The following is a 23232-nucleotide window of genomic DNA, read 5'->3' on the forward strand; positions in this document are numbered from 1 at the left end:
TCTGCTCTGTCTTTGTTGTGCACTTGTTCTGCTCTGTCTTTGTTGTTCACTTGTTCTGCTGTGTCTTTGTTGTGCACTTGTTCTGCTCTGTCTTTGTTGTGCACTTGTTCTGCTCTGTCTTTGTTGTGCACTTGTTCTGCTGTGTCTTTGTTGTGCACTTGTTCTGCTGTGTCTTTGTTGTTCACTTGTTCTGCTCTGTCTTTGTTGTGCACTTGTTCTGCTGTGTCTTTGTTGTGCACTTGTTCTGTTCTGTCTTTGTTGTGCACTTGTTCTGCTGTGTCTTTGTTGTTCACTTGTTCTGCTGTGTCTTTGTTGTGCACTTGTTCTGTTCTGTCTTTGTTGTGCACTTGTTCTGCTCTGTCTTTGTTGTTCACTTGTTCTGCTGTGTCTTTGTTGTTCACTTGTTCTGCTGTGTCTTTGTTGTGCACTTGTTCTGTTCTGTCTTTGTTGTGCACTTGTTCTGCTCTGTCTTTGTTGTTCACTTGTTCTGCTCTGTCTTTGTTGTGCACTTGTTCTGCTGTGTCTTTGTTGTGCACTTGTTCTGTTCTGTCTTTGTTGTGCACTTGTTCTGCTGTGTCTTTGTTGTTCACTTGTTCTGCTGTGTCTTTGTTGTGCACTTGTTCTGTTCTGTCTTTGTTGTGCACTTGTTCTGCTCTGTCTTTGTTGTTCACTTGTTCTGCTGTGTCTTTGTTGTGCACTTGTTCTGCTCTGTCTTTGTTGTGCACTTGTTCTGCTGTGTCTTTGTTGTGCACTTGTTCTGCTCTGTCTTTGTTGTGCACTTGTTCTGCTCTGTCTTTGTTGTGCACTTGTTCTGCTCTGTCTTTGTTGTTCACTTGTTCTGCTGTGTCTTTGTTGTGCACTTGTTCTGCTCTGTCTTTGTTGTGCACTTGTTCTGCTCTGTCTTTGTTGTTCACTTGTTCTGCTGTGTCTTTGTTGTGCACTTGTTCTGCTCTGTCTTTGTTGTGCACTTGTTCTGCTCTGTCTTTGTTGTGCACTTGTTCTGCTGTGTCTTTGTTGTGCACTTGTTCTGCTGTGTCTTTGTTGTTCACTTGTTCTGCTCTGTCTTTGTTGTGCACTTGTTCTGCTGTGTCTTTGTTGTGCACTTGTTCTGTTCTGTCTTTGTTGTGCACTTGTTCTGCTGTGTCTTTGTTGTTCACTTGTTCTGCTGTGTCTTTGTTGTGCACTTGTTCTGTTCTGTCTTTGTTGTGCACTTGTTCTGCTCTGTCTTTGTTGTTCACTTGTTCTGCTGTGTCTTTGTTGTTCACTTGTTCTGCTGTGTCTTTGTTGTGCACTTGTTCTGTTCTGTCTTTGTTGTGCACTTGTTCTGCTCTGTCTTTGTTGTTCACTTGTTCTGCTCTGTCTTTGTTGTGCACTTGTTCTGCTGTGTCTTTGTTGTGCACTTGTTCTGTTCTGTCTTTGTTGTGCACTTGTTCTGCTGTGTCTTTGTTGTTCACTTGTTCTGCTGTGTCTTTGTTGTGCACTTGTTCTGTTCTGTCTTTGTTGTGCACTTGTTCTGCTCTGTCTTTGTTGTTCACTTGTTCTGCTGTGTCTTTGTTGTGCACTTGTTCTGCTCTGTCTTTGTTGTGCACTTGTTCTGCTCTGTCTTTGCTCTGCTGTGCCATGTTCTACTTTGTACTTGTTTTGACCAACAATTAATCCGTGCTGTTTGTGATTTGTAATAATAGTTTTCTTGATCCTTAAACACTGGGCTTCCCACCTCTACACATCATTATTTTGTGCTCACTTCCTCCCCTTCCATCCTTTGCCTGTTCCATCTCTCCCTTTTCTCCTGGTTTGTCATGCATTATTCCTCTTGCTAACCCTCTTTCCTGTTCCTTAATTAACAGTCATTATTCCAACCACACTCCACTCTTTCCTTCGTTCCTTTTCCATCTTTCCCCTTCCTTCTGTCCCTACATCCGTCCTGTCCTCTCTCTATCTCCTTCTTTCTCACCGTCTCCCTTCATCCTATACCCTCCATCCCTCCCACACTCTCGCTTATTCCCCATCCTTTCCTCTCCCCTTCACCCCCATCCTCTCCCCATCCCTTCACCTCCATCCTTCCCCCTTCCTTCCCCCTCCCATACTGTCCCACTGTCCCTCCCTTCAGCAATCTTAATAAACATCACTGAAAGGCGTTTTTGTTGGCCGTTCGTAGAGGCGACTTCATCTTCTAAGAATCCACCAACTAGCCATTTTTTGTTATGTAAATTCTGAACACGTTAGAGGTGTTCCTCTGAACACCCGCTGAAGAACAATTGTTCAGGGATGAACATTTTAAATGTGTGAAGATGGCTGGAGTGGGTCAGTGTAGGTGGGGGAGTGAATAGGCGTTACGAAAGCCATCTAGATTAGGGTGAGATTGTCTGGGTGGTGAATGAGAGAGGGGGAGAGAGAGAGAGAGAGAGAGAGAGAGAGAGAGAGAGAGAGAGAGAGAGAGAGAGAGAGAGAGAGAGAGAGAGAGAGAGAGAGAAAGAGAGAGAGAGAGAGAGAGAGAGAGAGAGAGAGAGAGAGAGAGAGAGAGAGAAAGAGAGATAAAGAGAGAGAGAGAGAGAGAGAGACAGAGACAGAGACAGAGAGACAGGCACGTCCCAGCTACAAAATAACCACAATGACAGGTGGTGACTGGACTGGACTGGTCGAAAAAGAATGGAGGAACCATAACCTTAGTCTGTCCTGTATCCAGTGACATGTTCTCCCCCCCTACGTTCATCCTGCTTCTCGCAACATGCGGTTGACACCCACCTCCCTCCCTCCCTCCCCCCTCCCCCATCACATGTAAACATCACCGCGGCCTGGAACTCACCATACTAAAGACCTCTGGAAAGTCAGATGCTGGATATTCCAGTTTCCAGAACCACTTGGCAGCCGGGGATCGAACGGCTGTATTAATTCGTTGCGTTTTGGTGTGTATTTGCATTACAAATACATTGGCTTGTATTTGTATCGGTGTAATTGTATTTTCAGTTGCAGTAACATTTGCAGGTGTTATCCATTTCATTAACAACATATATTACTAAATGTTAATAATTCTATGTTTGACCTAGATTTGTATATGCCATGTTTAGCCTATGTAGTTGTTGTAACATGTTTTCCTATTCTCCACAGGTAAGTGAGGGCATCGAACGTGGGTCTGCAAGGGAGGCGGGTCCGGTGTTTACCAGTCACAACACTTTGTAAGTTCTCGGTGGGGCACGATCTTCACTACACACACACACAATCCTCAGTGGGTTACAATCCACGCAACGGAAGATATGTTCCCTACTCCCAATCCTTACGACGTACAATCAACGCACAATCCAGCAGGTGATTCTCAATGAAGATCTTCGCTATTGTATCCTCCTGCATACATACATACATACATACATACATACATACATACATACATACATACATACATACATACATACATACATACATACATACAAAGAAGGAATCTATTCACATTTATTCATACAGGAAATGGCAACAATCAACAAGAAAACGGCGAAAATAACAAAGAAAATGGGAAGTTGTGTAGAAAATGGCGACAGTCATTAAACGCGAACATAAAGAAAATGGCGCGTGGTATATGTCGGAAAGTTATACAGAAAACACTGACAAGCATACAGAAAACGGGAACTATCACGCAGAAAACGGCATCATAAAAAACGGGAACAGTAATACAAAAGACGACTACAATCAGACAGAAAACGGCAACGAACATAAAAAACGGGAGTATCATATAAAAAGTTATAATCATACTGGAAATTTCGACAATCATACAGAAAACGCCGAGCATAACAGCGGGAACAATTATATATTTCTTGTCGCCAAAATATCTTCCTTCTTCTTTAAAACAATCAGTACTACTCCTCCTCTTCCACCACTGCACCCAATCCCCCACTACAATCCCACCCGAATCCACCCTTCTAGCCAACAACGACTCGTATCGACACAATCCTAATGGTTCCCAAACAAATGAGAGTCGCTTGTCGTTAGCGTATTCGAACACACCGCGGCTCCGGTTTCGAAATGTCCCGAACGTCTTTATAGGTAAATTACATATTAGATGCTTATATACCTCCTCCCTTTCCCATCTCCTGCTTCCTTCCTCTTCCTTCCTCTTCCTTCTTTAGCCTCCTTCCTCCCTACTTCTCTTCCTTCCGTCTCCTGTTCCTCCCATTCTGCCCTCGATGATTTAGTCATTGGAGTGTAGAGGGAACAGTGGGTGTTGGGGGTGTAGGGGGGAACTATGGGTGTGGGGGGGTGTAGGGGTGTAGGGGTGGGTACAGTGGGTGTTGGGGGTGTAGGGGAACAGTGGGTGTTGGGGGTGTAGGGGGGGAACTTTGGGTGTGGGGGGGGTGTAGGGGGGGAACAGTGGGTGTTGGGGGTGTAGGGGGGAACTTTGGGTGTGGGGGGGGTGTAGGGGTGGGTACAGTGGGTGTTGGGGGATGTAGGGGGGGAACAGTGGGTGTTGGGGGTGTAGGGGTGGGTACAGTGGGTGTTGGGGGTGTAGGGGGAACAGTGGGTGTTGGGGGTGTAGGGGGGAACTTTGGGTGTGGGGGGGGTGTAGGGGTGTAGGGGTGGGTACAGTGGGTGTTGGGGGTGTAGGGGAACAGTGGGTGTTGGGGGTGTAGGGGGGGAACAGTGCGTGTTGGGGGGTGTAGGGGGGAACAGTGGGTGTAGGGGGGAACAGTGGGTGTTGGGGGTGTAGGGGGGGAACAGTGGGTGTTGGGGGTGTAGGGGGGAACTTTGGGTACGGGGGGGGTGTAGGGGTGGGTACAGTGGGTGTTGGGGGTGTAGGGGGAACAGTGGGTGTTGGGGGTGTAGGGGGGGAACAGTGGGTGTTGGGGGTGTAGGGGGGGAACAGTGGGTGTTGGGGGGTGTAGGGGGGAACAGTGGGTGTAGGGGGGGAACAGTGGGTGTTGGGGGTGTAGGGGGAAACAGTGGGTGTTGGGGGTGTACGGGGGAACAGTGGGTGTTGGGGGTGTAGGGGGAAACAGTGGGTGTTGAGGGTGTGCGGGGGGAACAGTGGGTGTTGGGGGTGTAAGGGGGAACAGTGGGTGTTGGGGGTGTAAGGGGGAACAGTGGGTGTTGGGGGTGTAGGGGGGAACAGTGGGTGTTGGGGGTGTAGGGGGGAACAGTGGGTGTTGGGGGTGTAGGGGGAACAGTGAGTGTTGGGGGTGTAGGGGGAACAGTGGGTGTTGGGGGTGTAGGGGGAACAGTGGGTGTTGGTGGTGTAGGGGGGGAACAGTGGGTGTTGGGGGGTGTAGGGGGGGAACAGTGGGTGTAGGGGGTGTAGGGGGAACAGTGGGTGTTGGGGGGTGTAGGGGGGGAACAGTGGGTGTAGGGGGAACAGTGGGTTTTGGGGGTGTAGAGGGGGAACAGTGGGTGTTGGGGGTGTAGGGGAACAGTGGGTGTTGGGGGTGTAGAGGGGGAACAGTGGGTGTTGGGGGTGTAGCGGAACAGTGGGTGTTGGGGGTGTAGAGGGGGAACAGTGGGTGTTGGGGGTGTAGCGGAACAGTGGGTGTTGGGGGTGTAGGGGGGAACAGTGGGTGTTGGGGGTGTAGAGGGGAACAGTGGGTGTTGGGGTGTAGCGGAACAGTGGGTGTTGGGGTTGTAGAGGGGGAACAGTGGGTGTTGGCGGTGTAAGGGGGAACAGAGGGTGTTGGGGGTGTAGGGGAACAGTGGGTGTTGGGGGTGTAGGGGGGAACAGTGGGTGTTGGGGGTGTAGGGGGAACAGAGGGTGTTGGGGGTGTAGGGGAACAGTGGGTGTTGGGGGTGTAGAGGGGGAACAGTGGGTGTTGGGGGTGTAAGGGGGAACAGAGGGTGTTGGGGGTGTAGGGGAACAGTGGGTGTTGGGGGTGTAGAGGGGGAACAGTGGGTGTTGGGGGGTGTAGAGGGGGAACAGTGGGTGTTGGGGGTGTAGCGGAACAGTGGGTGTTGGGGGTGTAGGGGGGAACAGTGGGTGTTGGGGGTGTAGGGGGTGTAGGGGGGGAACAGTGGGTGTTGGGGGTGTTGGGGGTGTAGGGGGGAACAGTGGGTGTAGGGGGGGAACAGTGGGTGTTGGGGGGTGTAGAGGGGGAACAGTGGGTGTTGGGGGTGTAGGGGAACAGTGGGTGTTGGGGGTGTAGGGGGGGAACAGTGGGTGTTGGGGGTGTAGGGGGGGAACAGTGGGTGTTGGGGGTGTAGGGGGGGAACAGTGGGTGTAGGGGGGGAACAGTGGGTGTTGGGGGTGTAGGGGGGGAACAGTGGGTGTTGGGGGTGTAGGGGAACAGTGGGTGTTGGGGGTGTAGGGGAACAGTGGCTGTAGAGGGGGAACAGTGGGTGTTGGGGGTGTAGGGGGGGAACAGTGGGTGTTGGGGGTGTAGGGGAACAGTGGGTGTAGAGGGGGAACAGTGGGTGTTGGGGGACCAATGGGTGTAGATGTAAAGCGGAGGAATGGGTGTACGTGTTTATTTGTGTTTGTGCGCGCGTGTATGTGCTTGTTCTCGCTCGCGTGCGGGCACGCACTCCAACATGGCGGCGTTACTGTATGAAATTCATTTATCCGGACTCGTAGCAAGCACGTTAAGCGGACTGTGATATAGAGTGACACCGAATAGGCTTAAAAGCTCCGGATAAAAGCGGATCCTTGTTTAAACGGCCTCGCTGCTCCAACCGTCAACGGATTAAGGTATTTCGTATATTTTCCCGCGCCATTTTATACATTGTTTACTTCATATATATATATATATATATATATATATATATATATATATATATATATATATATATATATATATATATATATATATATATATATATATATATATATATATACATATATATACACACATATTTACAAATTTGAAAATATAATGGGGGTCTACGTTTTCTGGTTGGCAAGGGGAGACTATAGCCTTGGAGAAAAGCACACACCAAGCAATAGAGAGGATTTGTAGTTCCCAACCAGTTTCAGTTCTTTTGTCGTACCAACCACTTCTTTTATTTTTATTTTCTTTATTCGACATTTGTTAAGTTTCAAGTTACTCATTGGTGAAAACAATGAAAGGTTAAACGTTGTAGATCTCTTGGAGCTCCTCAGCCTCGGACAGGAACCGAGGACACGGCCGGCGTCTCCCCTTAGGACCGCCACAATGAGGCGCTGAAATAGGAAACTGGCAGCTTTTGGGTCTCTGGTTGTGTTATTGAGCCTAGAACCCAATTCTTTGAGGAGGCTCGTGGCACCACTACCGGAGTAGACAAGTGTTACAGATGCTACGGGAAAAATGTATTCCAATGTTTGTTCTTGTAAAGTGAAGTACAAGTCGCCTGTAATTTTTTTCTATTTTACTGCTCCCCTACATTTGGCTACACTACATGGCTACACCAACACTAAAATATATATATATATATATATATGCGAACAAGCCTGAATGGTCCCCAGGACAATATGCAACTGAAAAACTCACACCCCAGAAGTGACTCGAACCCATACTCCCAGAAGCAACGCAACTGGTATGTACAAGACGCCTTAATCCACATGACCATCAAGACCGGACAAATGAGGTGATAGCCGAGGCTATTTGAACCACCCCACCGCCGGCACTCGGATTGTAATCTTGGGCATAGCATTTTACCAAATCACCTCATTCTTTGGGGCACACGTGAGGAACACAAATGCGAACAAGCCTGAATGGTCCCCAGGACAATATGCAACTGAAAACTCACACCCCAGAAGTGACTCGAACCCATACTCCCAGAAGCAACGCAACTGGTATGTACAAGACGCCTTAATCCACTTGACCATCACGACCGGACAAATGAGGTGATAGCCGAGGCTATTTGAACCACCCCACCGCCGGCACTCGGATTGTAATCTTGGGCATAGCATTTTACCAAATCACCTCATTCTTTGGGGCACACGTGAGGAACACAAATGCGAACAAGCCTGAATGGTCCCCAGGACAATATGCAACTGAAAACTCACACCCCAGAAGTGACTCGAACCCATACTCCCAGAAGCAACGCAACTGGTATGTACAAGACGCCTTAATCCACTTGACCATCACGACCGGACAAATGAGGTGATAGCCGAGGCTATTTGAACCACCCCACCGCCGGCACTCGGATTGTAATCTTGGGCATAGCATTTTACCAAATCACCTCATTCTTTGGGGCACACGTGAGGAACACAAATGCGAACAAGCCTGAATGGTCCCCAGGACAATATGCAACTGAAAACTCACACCCCAGAAGTGACTCGAACCCATACTCCCAGAAGCAACGCAACTGGTATGTACAAGACGCCTTAATCCACTTGACCATCACGACCGGACAAATGAGGTGATAGCCGAGGCTATTTGAACCACCCCACCGCCGGCACTCGGATTGTAATCTTGGGCATAGCATTTTACCAAATCACCTCATTCTTTGGGGCACACGTGAGGAACACAAATGCGAACAAGCCTGAATGGTCCCCAGGACAATATGCAACTGAAAACTCACACCCCAGAAGTGACTCGAACCCATACTCCCAGAAGCAACGCAACTGGTATGTACAAGACGCCTTAATCCACTTGACCATCACGACCGGACAAATGAGGTGATAGCCGAGGCTATTTGAACCACCCCACCGCCGGCACTCGGATTGTAATCTTGGGCATAGCATTTTACCAAATCACCTCATTCTTTGGGGCACACGTGAGGAACACAAATGCGAACAAGCCTGAATGGTCCCCAGGACAATATGCAACTGAAAACTCACACCCCAGAAGTGACTCGAACCCATACTCCCAGAAGCAACGCAACTGGTATGTACAAGACGCCTTAATCCACTTGACCATCACGACCGGACAAATGAGGTGATAGCCGAGGCTATTTGAACCACCCCACCGCCGGCACTCGGATTGTAATCTTGGGCATAGCATTTTACCAAATCACCTCATTCTTTGGGGCACACGTGAGGAACACAAATGCGAACAAGCCTGAATGGTCCCCAGGACAATATGCAACTGAAAAACCAGTCCGGTCGTGATTTGTGTTCCTCACGTGTGCCCCAAAGAATGAGGTGATTTGGTAAAATGCTATGCCCAAGATTACAATCCGAGTGCCGGCGGTGGGGTGGTTCAAATAGCCTCGGCTATCACCTCATTTGTCCGGTCGTGATGGTCAAGTGGATTAAGGCGTCTTGTACATACCAGTTGCGTTGCTTCTGGGAGTATGGGTTCGAGTCACTTCTGGGGTGTGAGTTTTCAGTTGCATATTGTCCTGGGGACCATTCAGGCTTGTTCGCATTTGTGTTCCTCACGTGTGCCCCAAAGAATGAGGTGATTTGGTAAAATGCTATGCCCAAGATTACAATCCGAGTGCCGGCGGTGGGGTGGTTCAAATAGCCTCGGCTATCACCTCATTTGTCCGGTCGTGATGGTCAAGTGGATTAAGGCGTCTTGTACATACCAGTTGCGTTGCTTCTGGGAGTATGGGTTCGAGTCACTTCTGGGGTGTGAGTTTTCAGTTGCATATTGTCCTGGGGACCATTCAGGCTTGTTCGCATTTGTGTTCCTCACGTGTGCCCAAAGAATGAGGAGATTTGGTAAAATGCTATGCCCAAGATTACAATCCGAGTGCCGGCGGTGGGGTGGTTCAAATAGCCTCGGCTATCACCTCATTTGTCCGGTCGTGATGGTCAAGTGGATTAAGGCGTCTTGTACATACCAGTTGCGTTGCTTCTGGGAGTATGGGTTCGAGTCACTTCTGTGGTGTGAGTTTTCAGTTGCATATTGTCCTGGGGACCATTCAGGCTTGTTCACATTTGTGTTCCTCACGTGTGCCCCAAAGAATGAGGTGATTTGGTAAAATGCTATGCCCAAGATTACAATCCGAGTGCCGGCGGTGGGGTGGTTCAAATAGCCTCGGCTATCACCTCATTTGTCCGGTCGTGATGGTCAAGTGGATTAAGGCGTCTTGTACATACCAGTTGCGTTGCTTCTGGGAGTATGGGTTCGAGTCACTTCTGGGGTGTGAGTTTTCAGTTGCATATTGTCCTGGGGACCATTCAGGCTTGTTCGCATTTGTGTTCCTCACGTGTGCCCCAAAGAATGAGGTGATTTGGTAAAATGCTATGCCCAAGATTACAATCCGAGTGCCGGCGGTGGGGTGGTTCAAATAGCCTCGGCTATCACCTCATTTGTCCGGTCGTGATGGTCAAGTGGATTAAGGCGTCTTGTACATACCAGTTGCGTTGCTTCTGGGAGTATGGGTTCGAGTCACTTCTGGGGTGTGAGTTTTCAGTTGCATATTGTCCTGGGGACCATTCAGGCTTGTTCGCATTTGTGTTCCTCACGTGTGCCCCAAAGAATGAGGTGATTTGGTAAAATGCTATGCCCAAGATTACAATCCGAGTGCCGGCGGTGGGGTGGTTCAAATAGCCTCGGCTATCACCTCATTTGTCCGGTCGTGATGGTCAAGTGGATTAAGGCGTCTTGTATATACCAGTTGCGTTGCTTCTGGGAGTATGGGTTCGAGTCACTTCTGGGGTGTGAGTTTTCAGTTGCATATTGTCCTGGGGACCATTCAGGCTTGTTCGCATTTGTGTTCCTCACGTGTGCCCCAAAGAATGAGGTGATTTGGTAAAATGCTATGCCCAAGATTACAATCCGAGTGCCGGCGGTGGGGTGGTTCAAATAGCCTCGGCTATCACCTCATTTGTCCGGTCGTGATGGTCAAGTGGATTAAGGCGTCTTGTACATACCAGTTGCGTTGCTTCTGGGAGTATGGGTTCGAGTCACTTCTGGGGTGTGAGTTTTCAGTTGCATATTGTCCTGGGGACCATTCAGGCTTGTTCGCATTTGTGTTCCTCACGTGTGCCCCAAAGAATGAGGTGATTTGGTAAAATGCTATGCCCAAGATTACAATCCGAGTGCCGGCGGTGGGGTGGTTCAAATAGCCTCGGCTATCACCTCATTTGTCCGGTCGTGATGGTCAAGTGGATTAAGGCGTCTTGTACATACCAGTTGCGTTGCTTCTGGGAGTATGGGTTCGAGTCACTTCTGGGGTGTGAGTTTTCAGTTGCATATTGTCCTGGGGACCATTCAGGCTTGTTCGCATTTGTGTTCCTCACGTGTGCCCCAAAGAATGAGGTGATTTGGTAAAATGCTATGCCCAAGATTACAATCCGAGTGCCGGCGGTGGGGTGGTTCAAATAGCCTCGGCTATCACCTCATTTGTCTGGTCGTGATGGTCAAGTGGATTAAGGCGTCTTGTACATACCAGTTGCGTTGCTTCTGGGAGTATGGGTTCGAGTCACTTCTGGGGTGTGAGTTTTCAGTTGCATATTGTCCTGCGGACCATTCAGGCTTGTTCGCATTTGTGTTCCTCACGTGTGCCCCAAAGAATGAGGTGATTTGGTAAAATGCTATGCCCAAGATTACAATCCGAGTGCCGGCGGTGGGGTGGTTCAAATAGCCTCGGCTATCACCTCATTTGTCCGGTCGTGATGGTCAAGTGGATTAAGGCGTCTTGTACATACCAGTTGCGTTGCTTCTGGGAGTATGGGTTCGAGTCACTTCTGGGGTGTGAGTTTTCAGTTATATATATATATATATATATATATATAGGTGTCAGCAAGGGTGGATACACAGGTGTATTCACACTCCAGCTGTCTTTTCTTCCAGGGGGTGCACCCTTGCTCTACCATTTGGATGAAATGCAGAATTGTCAGGGATTTTGGGGTCAGATGAAAACAAGGTTCTCTCTCTGCTGGACAGTGGGATGTGGGCAAGGCTCCTCTTGATGATGTCATAAACTTCACTGTGTCTTGCATGACAACTCTTGGGGCTTCCGCAGTGCACGCCTTGAAATTTAATTTGGCCGGCTTCCATCTTGTTGCAAATACACTTCTATTCAGTGTGAATTGAGACTCAAAAGTGGAGGGCCACTGCAATACGGAGGATCTCTAGATCTAGGTGTGTGCCTGTTGCAGACTTAGGTACTGCTAGAAGATAGTCTCCAGCAAAGTGGGGCACCCACCACTCTAATGCTAAGGGAAGGGAACTATCAGGAGAAAGCGCCAAGTCATTACGACTATATAGCACTGGAAAGGGGTCAGGATAAGGATTTGGGATGGGACGGGGGGAAAGGAATGGTGCCCAACCACTTGGACGGTCGGGGATTGAACGCCAACCTTCATGAAGCGAGACCGTCGCTCTACCGTCCGGCCCAAGTGGTTGGGGATAATTTTTTCCTGGCTTAATGTTGCAGTGTGGCAACATTAAGTATGGCAGCAAACGTCTCTGCTGTTCTTTTTTCACCATTGGGCTGTCCCAGCTGAGCTGTATTTTTGTCTTGTCTGGTCTGGGGGCTGGAGCTGGTCTGGGTGCTGGTGCTGGTCTGGGTGCTGGAGCTGGTCTGGGTGCTGGAGCTGGTCTGGGTGCTGGTGCTGGTCTGGGTGCTGGTGCTGGTCTGGGTGCTGGTGCTGGTCTGGGTGCTGGTGCTGGTCTGGGTGCTGGTGCTGGTCTGGGTGCTGGTCTGGGTGCTGGTGCTGGTCTGGGTGCTGGAGCTGGTCTGGGTGCTGGTGCTGGTCTGGGTGCTGGAGCTGGTCTGGGTGCTGGTGCTGGTCTGGGTGCTGGTGCTGGTCTGGGTGCTGGTGCTGGTCTGGGTGCTGGAGCTGGTCTGGGTGCTGGAGCTGGTCTGGGTGCTGGTGCTGGTCTGGGTGCTGGTGCTGGTCTGGGGGCTGGAGCTGGTCTGGGGGCTGGAGCTGGTCTGGGTGCTGGTGCTGGTCTGGGGGCTGGAGCTGGTCTGGGTGCTGGTGCTGGTCTGGGTGCTGGTGCTGGTCTGGGGGCTGGAGCTGGTCTGGGTGCTGGAGCTGGTCTGGGTGCTGGTGCTGGTCTGGGTGCTGGAGCTGGTCTGGGGGCTGGAGCTGGTCTGGGGGCTGGAGGTGGTCTGGGGGCTGGAGCTGGTCTGGGGGCTGGAGCTGGTCTGGGTGCTGGAGCTGGTCTGGGGGCTGGAGCTGGTCTGGGTGCTGGAGCTGGTCTGGGTGCTGGAGCTGGTCTGGGTGCTGGAGCTGGTCTGGGTGCTGGTGCTGGTCTGGGGGCTGGAGCTGGTCTGGGGGCTGGAGCTGGTCTGGGTGCTGGAGCTGGTCTGGGTGCTGGGGTTGGTCTGGGTGCTGGAGCTGGTCTGGGTGCTGGAGCTGGTCTGGGTGCTGGTGCTGGTCTGGGTGCTGGAGCTGGTCTGGATGCTGGTGCTGGTCTGGGTGCTGGTGCTGGTCTGGGTGCTGGTGCTGGTCTGGGTGCTGGTCTGGGTGCTGGTGCTGGTCTGGGTGCTGGTGCTGGTCTGGGTGCTGAAGCTGGTCTGGGTGCTGGTGCTGGTCTGGATGCTGGTGCTGGTCTGGGTGCTGGTGCTGGTCTGGGTGCTGGTGCTGGTCTGGGTGCTGGTCTGGGTGCTGGTGCTGGTCTGGGTGCTGGTGCTGGTCTGGGTGCTGGGGTTGGTCTGGGTGCTGGTGCTGGTCTGGGTGCTGGTGCTGGTCTGGGTGCTGGTCTGGGTGCTGGTGCTGGTCTGGGTGCTGGTGCTGGTCTGGGTGCTGGTGCTGGTCTGGGTGCTGGTGCTGGTCTGGGTGCTGGTCTGGGTGCTGGTGCTGGTCTGGGTGCTGGTGCTGGTCTGGGTGCTGGAGCTGGTCTGGGTGCTGGTGCTGGTCTGGGTGCTGGTGCTGGTCTGGGTGCTGGTGCTGGTCTGGGTGCTGGTGCTGGTCTGGGTGCTGGTGCTGGTCTGGGTGCTGGTGCTGGTCTGGGTGCTGGTCTGGGTGCTGGTGCTGGTCTGGGTGCTGGTGCTGGTCTGGGTGCTGGAGCTGGTCTGGGTGCTGGAGCTGGTCTGGGTGCTGGTCTGGGTGCTGGTGCTGGTCTGGGTGCTGGTGCTGGTCTGGGTGCTGGAGCTGGTCTGGGTGCTGGTGCTGGTCTGGGTGCTGGTGCTGGTCTGGGTGCTGGAGCTGGTCTGGGTGCTGGTGCTGGTCTGGGTGCTGGTCTGGGTGCTGGTGCTGGTCTGGGTGCTGGTGCTGGTCTGGGTGCTGGAGCTGGTCTGGGTGCTGGAGCTGGTCTGGGTGCTGGAGCTGGTCTGGGTGCTGGTGCTGGTCTGGGTGCTGGAGCTGGTCTGGGTGCTGGAGCTGGTCTGGGTGCTGGTCTGGATGCTGGAGCTGGTCTGGATGCTGGAGCTGGTCTGGGTGCTGGAGCTGGTCTGGGTGCTGGGGTTGGTCTGGATGCTGGAGCTGGTCTGGGTGCTGGAGCTGGTCTGGGTGCTGGTGCTGGTCTGGGTGCTGGGGTTGGTCTGGGTGCTGGAGCTGGTCTGGGTGCTGGGGTTGGTCTGGGTGCTGGGGTTGGTCTGGGTGCTGGAGCTGGTCTGGATGCTGGAGCTGGTCTGGGTGCTGGTGCTGGTCTGGGTGCTGGTGCTGGTCTGGGTGCTGGTCTGGGTGCTGGAGCTGGTCTGGGTGCTGGAGCTGGTCTGGGTGCTGGAGCTGGTCTGGGTGCTGGGGTTGGTCTGGGTGCTGGGGTTGGTCTGGGTGCTGGAGCTGGTCTGGGGGCTGGTGCTGGTCTGGGGGCTGGTGCTGGTCTGGGGGCTGGAACTGGTCTGGGTGCTGGTGCTGGTCTGGGTGCTGGTGCTGGTCTGGGTGCTGGAGCTGGTCTGGGTGCTGGTGCTGGTCTGGGTGCTGGTGCTGGTCTGGGGGCTGGAGCTGGTCTGGGTGCTGGTGCTGGTCTGGGTGCTGGTGCTGGTCTGGGTGCTGGTGCTGGTCTGGGGGCTGGAGCTGGTCTGGGTGCTGGTGCTGGTCTGGGTGCTGGTGCTGGTCTGGGTGCTGGAGCTGGTCTGGGGGCTGGTGCTGGTCTGGGGGCTGGTGCTGGTCTGGGGGCTGGAACTGGACAGCTACAATGTGTGTATGGAAGCATGATATCTTGATACCAATTGATGCGTATAAGGTAAGGACTCTGTCAGGTCAGACTGGAATGACTGCTGATGTTCTGGAATGATATAAGAATTTTGCACCAGAGGTGGTACCCTTTGTAGGTAAATATAAATATATATATATATATATATATATATATATATATATATATATATATATATATATATATATATATATATATAACTGAAAACTCACACCCCAGAAGTGACTCGAACCCATACTCCCACAACTGGTATGTACAGGGACGCCTTAATCCGCTTGACCATCACGACCGGACATAAGGAAGTGATAGCCGAGGCTATATGAACCACTTCCCCGCCGGCACTCGGATGGTAATCTTGGGCATAGCATTTTATCAAATCACCTCATTCTTTGGGGCACACGTGAGGAACACAAATGCAAACAAGCCTGAATGGTCCCCAGGACTATATACAACTGAAAACTCACACCCCAGAAGTGACTCGAACCCATACTCCCACAACTGGTATGTACAGGGACGCCTTAATCCGCTTGACCATCACGACCGGACATAAGGAAGTGATAGCCGAGGCTATATGAACCACTTCCCCGCCGGCACTCGGATGGTAATCTTGGGCATAGCATTTTATCAAATCACCTCATTCTTTGGGGCACACGTGAGGAACACAAATGCAAACAAGCCTGAATGGTCCCCAGGACTATATACAACTGAAAACTCACACCCCAGAAGTGACTCGAACCCATACTCCCACAACTGGTATGTACAGGGACGCCTTAATCCGCTTGACCATCACGACCGGACATAAGGAAGTGATAGCCGAGGCTATATGAACCACTTCCCCGCCGGCACTCGGATGGTAATCTTGGGCATAGCATTTTATCAAATCACCTCATTCTTTGGGGCACACGTGAGGAACACAAATGCAAACAAGCCTGAATGGTCCCCAGGACTATATACAACTGAAAACTCACACCCCAGAAGTGACTCGAACCCATACTATGGGATAAAATGCTATGCCCAAGATTACCATCCGAGTGCCGGCGGGGAAGTGGTTCATATAGCCTCGGCTATCACTTCCTTATGTCCGGTCGTGATGGTCAAGCGGATTAAGGCGTCCCTGTACATACCAGTTGTGGGAGTATGGGTTCGAGTCACTTCTGGGGTGTGAGTTTTCAGTTGTATATAGTCCTGGGGACCATTCAGGCTTGTTTGCATTTGTGTTCCTCACGTGTGCCCCAAAGAATGAGGTGATTTGATAAAATGCTATGCCCAAGATTACCATCCGAGTGCCGGCGGGGAAGTGGTTCATATAGCCTCGGCTATCACTTCCTTATGTCCGGTCGTGATGGTCAAGTGGATTAAGGCGTCCCTGTACATACCAGTTGTGGGAGTATGGGTTCGAGTCACTTCTGGGGTGTGAGTTTTCAGTTGTATATAGTCCTGGGGACCATTCAGGCTTGTTTGCATTTGTGTTCCTCACGTGTGCCCCAAAGAATGAGGTGATTTGATAAAATGCTATGCCCAAGATTACCATCCGAGTGCCGGCGGGGAAGTGGTTCATATAGCCTCGGCTATCACTTCCTTATGTCCGGTCGTGATGGTCAAGCGGATTAAGGCGTCCCTGTACATACCAGTTGTGGGAGTATGGGTTCGAGTCACTTCTGGGGTGTGAGTTTTCAGTTGTATATAGTCCTGGGGACCATTCAGGCTTGTTTGCATTTGTGTTCCTCACGTGTGCCCCAAAGAATGAGGTGATTTGATAAAATGCTATGCCCAAGATTACCATCCGAGTGCCGGCGGGGAAGTGGTTCATATAGCCTCGGCTATCACTTCCTTATGTCCGGTCGTGATGGTCAAGCGGATTAAGGCGTCCCTGTACATACCAGTTGTGGGAGTATGGGTTCGAGTCACTTCTGGGGTGTGAGTTTTCAGTTGTATATAGTCCTGGGGACCATTCAGGCTTGTTTGCATTTGTGTTCCTCACGTGTGCCCCAAAGAATGAGGTGATTTGATAAAATGCTATGCCCAAGATTACCATCCGAGTGCCGGCGGGGAAGTGGTTCATATAGCCTCGGCTATCACTTCCTTATGTCCGGTCGTGATGGTCAAGCGGATTAAGGCGTCCCTGTACATACCAGTTGTGGGAGTATGGGTTCGAGTCACTTCTGGGGTGTGAGTTTTCAGTTGTATATAGTCCTGGGGACCATTCAGGCTTGTTTGCATATATATATATATATATATATATATATATATATATATATATATATATATATATATATATATATATACAGTATATACATTTTTGAACACGTTGTACTGAAAGGGATGAGAATAGCTTGAGCCACCTCATCCCTTTGTGTATATTTATACCTCAATAAACTTATTTCAGTTTCAATTTCAGAGTAGAGAGAGAGAGAGAGAGAGAGAGAGAGAGAGAGAGAGAGAGAGAGAGAGAGAGAGAGAGAGAGAGAGAGAGAGAGAGAGAGAGAGAGAGAGAGAGAGAGAGAGAGAGAGAGAGAGAGAGAGAGAGAGAGAGAGAGAGAGAGAGAGAGTGAGAGAGAGAGAGAGAGAGAGAGAGAGAGATCACAAAGATAGATGAGGTTGGGAACTGTGGGATGGTAAAGGTAGTGGGGAGATAAGGGAGAGGGGAAGAACGGAAGGTGGGAGGGAGGTAAAGAGCGTATGTAACAGGAAGGGAGAGGGAGTGAACGGTAGGGAAAATGAGGGAGACAAATACTGGGAGGGGGTCGAGGATGCCACACTGATGGATTTAGCCTCCATTCATCCCAATTGGATTCTGGATCACGAAGGAAATAATGTTTTCCATTACGTGAATTCGCCAATTTCCCAGTTCCGTGTATTGTGTCTTTGGGAGAGGTGGAGAGAGTGCCCACACACACAACCCAACTCTCACGTGGGAGAGGAAAGTGACAATGTTTTGATCTGTCTTGGACCCCCTTATCATATTCATTTCATTCTCGTTTTGGACTTGGTAGGATAGTAAGGGATATCTTAAGTTCAAGCTGGGTGTTAATAACTCGATATATAGTGTTTGATATATAGTGCTTCGGCTATGTTTAATCTTCTATTTTCCGTTATCAGTCGATCTGTTGTGGTGTTTGTGGTCAGGATATCACTTGTGATGGTCTACCTGTTTCTCGACATGATTTACCAGCGCTTTCATATGAGCCTTGTTGATTGGTTGTCGTAGCATGCGTCGCGAGTTACAGTTGCGTGCGTCCCTTATTACCGTTGCGTGCGTCCCTGATTATGGTTGCGTGCGATCTCAATTTAAACGAGATTTACTACTTGCGGTTACTGGTGCCCCCCCCCCCGACCTAAGCTATCAAGGCCGCTATGCACCCAAAACGTCAATATTACGACGCTTTAATTTAAAAAAAAAATGCGTCATTTTATATTTTTTTGTGTACGTGTTTTTAAATGCGTCGTCGGATTGGCCGATTCAGTTCAGCATGCGACGTTTAGGTGATATGTTCGTACGTTTCCAGTGACGTAATATCGGTGCGTTTTTACGTTACTGGTTAGGCAAAACAGCGGCGTTTTTTTACGAAGTGGTAAATCGAGTGAAGGGCTGTTTAACGAGCAATTATGTCAGGGGTTTACAAGGCTCCCATTGGTGCTGGTCCCGTGGGTCTTGTTTAGGTGATTACCGTCCCTTTAAGGGTGAAAGCGTCGCCAAATTGACAGCTCTTGACACCGTTTGTGCTCAGGCTTGGTAACTTTTCTTCAGGGGGCTTGAGCGACAGGCTGACTGGAAGGCAGGCAAAGAAGACAGGCTGGCAGAGGTGCAGGCCAGCATACATGGAGGTGGAGACGATGGAAGGTCACCAGACGCGTTATAAGTCATTTGGTCTTCAATGGCATCGAAGATTGTTCCCGATACGCGCTGGAACCTCCTCCTAGAGGCATTGCTGGAACACCTTCCTGATGCCTTATCCTCCCTGGAACATCCTTCTAGCCCCCTATTCTCACTGGAACATCCTTCTAGCCCCCTATTCTCACTGGAACATCCTTCTAGCCCCCTATTCTCACTGGAACATCCTTCTAGCCCCCTATTCTCAATGGAACTCACTTCCAACGGTTCTTTTTTATCCTCGCTGGAAAAAAATCCAGAGGTCTTATGCTACCTGGAACCCCCCTTCTCGCGGCCTCTTTATCCTTCCTGGAGCCCGTTCTTGCGGCGTTCTTATCCTTCCAGTAACATCATTCCAATGACCAAATTTTTCTCTCTGGATCAATTCAAGAGGCTTTATCCCCCACCCCCCTACCTTGAGCACCCATCCAGAGACCGTATCCTCCCTGGAACTTGATCCTGAGACCTTATCTTCCCTGTAACACTTTTTTAGCGGCCTCCTTATCCTCTCAAGAACATTTCTAGAAGGTTATTGTATCCTGGAAACTCCCTTCCAGAGGCTATCCTCCCTGGAACCTATTTTCAAAGGCCTTATCCTCCATGGAACCCCTTTCCAGAGGCCTCATCCTACCTGGAACACCGATTCAGCAGCTTCCTTATGCTCACTAGAACACCCTTCCAGGGGACTCCTTATCATCAGTGGAACACCTTTCTAGGGGCGTCCTTATCCTTCCTGGAACACCCTTCTAGAAGCCTCCTGGAACACTCTTCCAGAGGCCTCCTGGAACACCCTTCCAGGGGCCTCCTGGAACACCCTTCCAGTGGCCTCCTGGAACACCCTTCCAGTGGCCTCCTGGAACACCCTTCCAGAGGCCTCCTGGAACACTCTTCCAGTGGCCTTCTGGAACACTCTTTCAGTGGCCTCCTGGAACACCCTTCCAGAGGCCTCCTGGAACACTCTTCCAGTGGCCTTCTGGAACACCCTTCCAGAGGCCTCCTGGAACACCCTTCCAGAGCCCTCCTGGAACAACACCCTTCCAGAGGCCTCCTGGAACACCCTTCCAGAGGCCTCCTGGAGCACTCTTCCAGAGGCCTCCTGGAACACTCTTCCAGAGGCCTCCTGGAACACTCTTCCAGTGGCCTCCTGGAACACCCTTCCGGAGGCCTCCTGGAACACCCTTCCAGAGGCCTCCTGGAACACCCTTCCAGAGGCGTCCTTATCCTTGTTGATGCGCACTCGCAGCTCCGAGCTCGTAAAACGCCCCATTAACAAGATTTACGCCCGTTACGCACAGTAAATTGGCGGGAAAGAGTTAGTTTAGCGCGATAAGAGTTAGCTTGAACTACCTGGCGAGTAAGGCTGGATTTTCGCGCTGGGGTTTTCTTTGTTCGTAAGAATAGATCTTCGTTTGTAATGCTGATTTACCTACGTAAGGATGGATTTTCGTGCGATATGATGGATTTTCCTTGTCTAAGGATAGATTTCCGTGCGTTGGGATGGATTTACCACCACCTAATTCCCTTTCCCAGCAACCACATCCAAACCCCCCTCCCTCCCTCTTCCATTAACTTACCTGTGTGGACAATGTACCGGTCTTAATCAAACTGGTCCTGGCCGCTATCTGAGACCAAGGGACGTTAAGCGACAGGTTAATTACATCCGCCGCACCTTGTCCACAGGTGGCTGTTTGATGGGTCAGCGTTGACAGGTGGGTGTTGAAGGGGGGTTAGCTCAGCCTGGTGAGGGGCTCCTCACCTTCCTGTTTACTGCTGAGAGAGAGAGAGAGAGAGGGAGAGAGAGAGAGAGAGAGAGAGAGAGAGAGAGAGAGAGAGAGAGAGAGAGAGAGAGAGAGAGAGAGAGAGAGAGAGAGAGAGAGAGAGAGAGAGAGAGAGAAAGAGAGAGAGAGAGAGGGAGGGAGAGGGAGAGAGAGCAAACAGAGTGACAGACAGGCACAGAAGGGGGTTCCTAGAGATCATTAGAGGCCCGTACTGGCACAGTGCCGCCCAGCCGAGTTGAATTAGCCACGAGCACGTACTGAGACATCAACATTGTGCCAAGAGATCACCCTCAGTGGCGTATGTCACACGTTGAATCAACTCTAATAGTGGAATAGTGGGAGTTGAATATGCATGAGATGGAGAGTGTGCGAGGGAGGGACAGAGGGAGGAGGGAGGGAGAGCGGTATGGAACAGGATACATTATGACCTCAGCATCTTAGGAGACAGATTCAGGAAGCTGTAAACTATTACAAATATCACTGCCATCATTGCCGAGGTCTTGGCCGCCGCCACCACCTTGGCAACTATCACCTGACCGATTGATTTAGATTAATCCACCCAAAAGGTGGCACGGGCATGAATAACCCGTAAGAACTATCAGCCCCAACGATCTCAATATATAGGCATGACAGCATATCTCTCAACTGTGCCTAACAATACACAACCAAGGTTCTATCACAAGGATCACATCTTTTCCACACAACCAGTCCATAGCCAGAAATATCCTGGCCGGCAATGCTAAAGTATTGTACAAATACAATGACAATAGAAGATTAGACATAGTCGAAATACTACACATCAAGCACACTTATATATATATATATATATATATATATATATATATATATATATATATATATATATATATATATATATATATATATATATATATATACAAGAAGGTACATTGGGATTGAGGATATATAGCATAGTAATTACAATCTTGTAAAGCCACTAGTACGCGCAGCGTTTCGGGCAGGTCACTCGTCTAACTACCACCAGCAAGCTTATACTCTGGTACATCCTGTCATCTACAAGACCAAGAATCCACAAGGACGTGACGTAGGTTCGAATCCTAGTAACGGTCCCTTGTGGATTTGTACATTTGATGCATCACGGTATTGTGATTTCTGTGTGTTATGATGTATGTTTAGCTGATTGCGTCAAATGTTTAGATTAACGTCGTGGGTAGTTCGATTTATATTGCAAACACCGACAGTTGGGTAAAAAGTTGACATACACAGACCTCGACCGAGCGGACAGCACGCTGGACTTGTGATCCTGTGGTCCTGGGTTCGATCCCAGGCGCCGGCGAAAAACAATGGGCAGAGTTTCTTTCACCCTATACCCCAATTACCTAGCAGTAAAAATAGGTACCTGGGTGTTAGTCAGCTGTCACGGGCTGCTTCCTGGGGGGTGGAGGCCTGGTCGAGGACCGGGCCGCGGGGACACTAAAAAAGCCCCGAAATCATCTCAAGATAACCTCAAGATCGATCCTTCGAAAATCATAGTACCAATAGCGACTATGGATGGACAGTACAAAATATGTACTATCACCTACGTTTGGTATAGTTGTGTAGTAGAGGGCCTAGGAAACAATACAACAACCAAACTAAAACTCCCCCTAGGCCTAGTATAATGTATATATACGTACTTATTTAGGCCTAAGATGTATATTAAGCTATGTATATTGTTGTTACTGATCGAACTCTCCCAACGTTGTGTTACAGCGACTCGTTGTTAGAGGACACGTTGCTCTTACGACCAACGGATCCATTCAGCTGTTGGTGCTGGCTAGCGCACACACGGGGAGGTAATGAGATGCAGTACACGCAAACACGGACATACGTGGACGTGATGACACACAAACACACACACGGACCTAATCACTCACAAACACGGACCTAATCACACACAAACACGGACCTAATCACACACAAACACGGACCTAATCACACACAAACACGGACCTAATCACACACAAATACGGACCTAATCACACACAATTACGGACACACACGGACCTGATCATACACAAACACAAACACACAAACATGAACGTGACCACACACACACACACGTGACCACACACACACATACACACACCTCGTAGCCTCGTAGTCTGGTGGATAGCGCGCAGGATTCGTAATTCTGTGGCGCGGGTTCGATTCCCGCACGAGGCAGAAACAAATGGGCAAAGTTTCTTTCACCCTAAGTGCCCCTGTTACCTAGCAGTAAATAGGTACCTGGGAGTTAGTCAGCTGTCACGGGCTGCTTCCTGGGGTGTGTGTGTGGTGTGTGGGAAAAAAAAAAAAAAAAAAAGTAGTTAGTAAACAGTTGATTGACAGCTGAGAGGCGGGCCGAAAGAGCAAAGCTCAACCCCCGCAAAAACACAACTAGTAAACACACACACACACACACACACACACATATACTAGGCTCATCGCGAGTAAAGCCAAGACCCAACCAAAGCTGCTCCACAGCCATATCAGGAGGAAAACAGCAGTGAAGGAACAAGTGATGAAGCTGCGGAAAGGGGAGAACAGATACACAGAGAATGACAAGGAGGTGTGTGAAGAACTCAACAAGAGATTCCAGGAGGTCTTCACAATAGAACAAGGAGAAGCCCCTGCACTAAATGAGGAGGCGGCAACCTTGGAAACCTTGGAGGAATTTGACCTCACCAGT

The 23232-nt window shown here is 50.3% G+C and overlaps 2 protein-coding genes across 2 annotated transcripts in view; both read right to left on the reverse strand.

Moving 5' to 3' along the window:
* LOC138372823 (homeobox-like protein HDP1) overlaps positions 1-1622 on the reverse strand; it is a 53220-nt gene extending 51598 nt beyond the window's left edge. The window contains exon 1 of the mRNA XM_069338485.1: positions 1-1622. This exon is cut by the window's left edge and continues 1300 nt beyond it. Coding sequence (XP_069194586.1) covers positions 1-1622 — 1622 coding nt within the window.
* A 17867-nt stretch (positions 1623-19489) lies between these two features.
* LOC138372824 (antho-RFamide neuropeptides type 2-like) lies at positions 19490-20032 on the reverse strand. Its single transcript, XM_069338486.1, has one exon. It carries the CDS (start codon positions 20030-20032, stop codon positions 19490-19492), a length of 543 nt encoding a protein of 180 aa, XP_069194587.1.
* Between the last annotated feature and the right edge of the window lie 3200 nt (positions 20033-23232).

Source organism: Procambarus clarkii, chromosome 40 (genome assembly GCF_040958095.1).
Source record: "Procambarus clarkii isolate CNS0578487 chromosome 40, FALCON_Pclarkii_2.0, whole genome shotgun sequence".
Lineage (NCBI taxonomy): Eukaryota > Metazoa > Arthropoda > Malacostraca > Decapoda > Cambaridae > Procambarus > Procambarus clarkii.

Excerpts from the sequence above, each read along its gene's own strand:
- LOC138372824 (XM_069338486.1), bottom strand. The coding sequence starts at position 20,032 with ATGGGGCGTTTTACGAGCTCGGAGCTGCGAGTGCGCATCAACAAGGAT.